General features: G+C 62.1%; 1 protein-coding gene across 1 annotated transcript in view; it reads left to right on the top strand.

Annotated features, from left to right (window-relative positions):
* Positions 1-589, top strand: part of LOC106728373 (kallikrein-15-like) — a gene marked incomplete at its 5' end in the record, with an annotated part of 969 nt that extends 380 nt beyond the window's left edge. Inside the window, one exon of the mRNA XM_014550457.1 lies at positions 419-589. Within this exon, the coding sequence (XP_014405943.1) occupies positions 419-571 (153 nt within the window). The remainder of the gene's footprint in view (positions 1-418) is intronic.
* Between the last annotated feature and the right edge of the window lie 8 nt (positions 590-597).

Raw genomic sequence — 597 nt, 5'->3', positions numbered from 1 at the left:
TGCTTGCTTGGGGCCAGAGAAGATACTAGGGATGGGTCCGGGGATGGAGAAGGAAGGGCAGTTAGAATGGGGGTGAGGTTGGAGTTAGAGACCGTGGTGGGTTTGGGGTGGACGATGTGGTGGTGGCTTTGGGGTGGCATGGGCTGGAGTTAGGACGCCAATGACAGGGCCATGGGCATGGGTCTGGTTCCGTTTTGAATGGGGAAGGTGTCGGGGTTGGGGTGGGGTGGGCGTGGGGCTGGACATGGGCTGGCTGGGTGGGGTTGCGTGGGGGTCCGGTTGGTTGGGTTCACCTGGGTTGTGTTGGGTTAAGATGGGGTGGGGTTGGATGTGGATTGAGATTGTGAATGGTGGTTCCGAGGGGGCTGGGAACGCTAGACCCGCAGCTTCTCACTCCAGCTTCCGCTTCTCCCCGCAGGGTGACTCCGGGGGCCCCCTGGTCTGTGGCGGCATCCTGCAGGGCGTCGTCTCCTGGGGGGATGTCCCCTGCGACACCACCACCAAGCCTGGGGTCTACACCAAAGTGTGCAGATACTTGGACTGGATCCGGGACACCATGAGGAGGAACTGACTGTGTGTGGCCTCCCCACCCCCCAC

This window comes from Myotis brandtii, unplaced genomic scaffold (genome assembly GCF_000412655.1).
Source record: "Myotis brandtii unplaced genomic scaffold, ASM41265v1 scaffold601, whole genome shotgun sequence".
Classification (NCBI taxonomy): Eukaryota; Metazoa; Chordata; class Mammalia; order Chiroptera; family Vespertilionidae; genus Myotis; species Myotis brandtii.
Note: the sequence above shows the minus strand (reverse complement) of the source record. Positions and strands in the feature narration are given on the sequence as shown.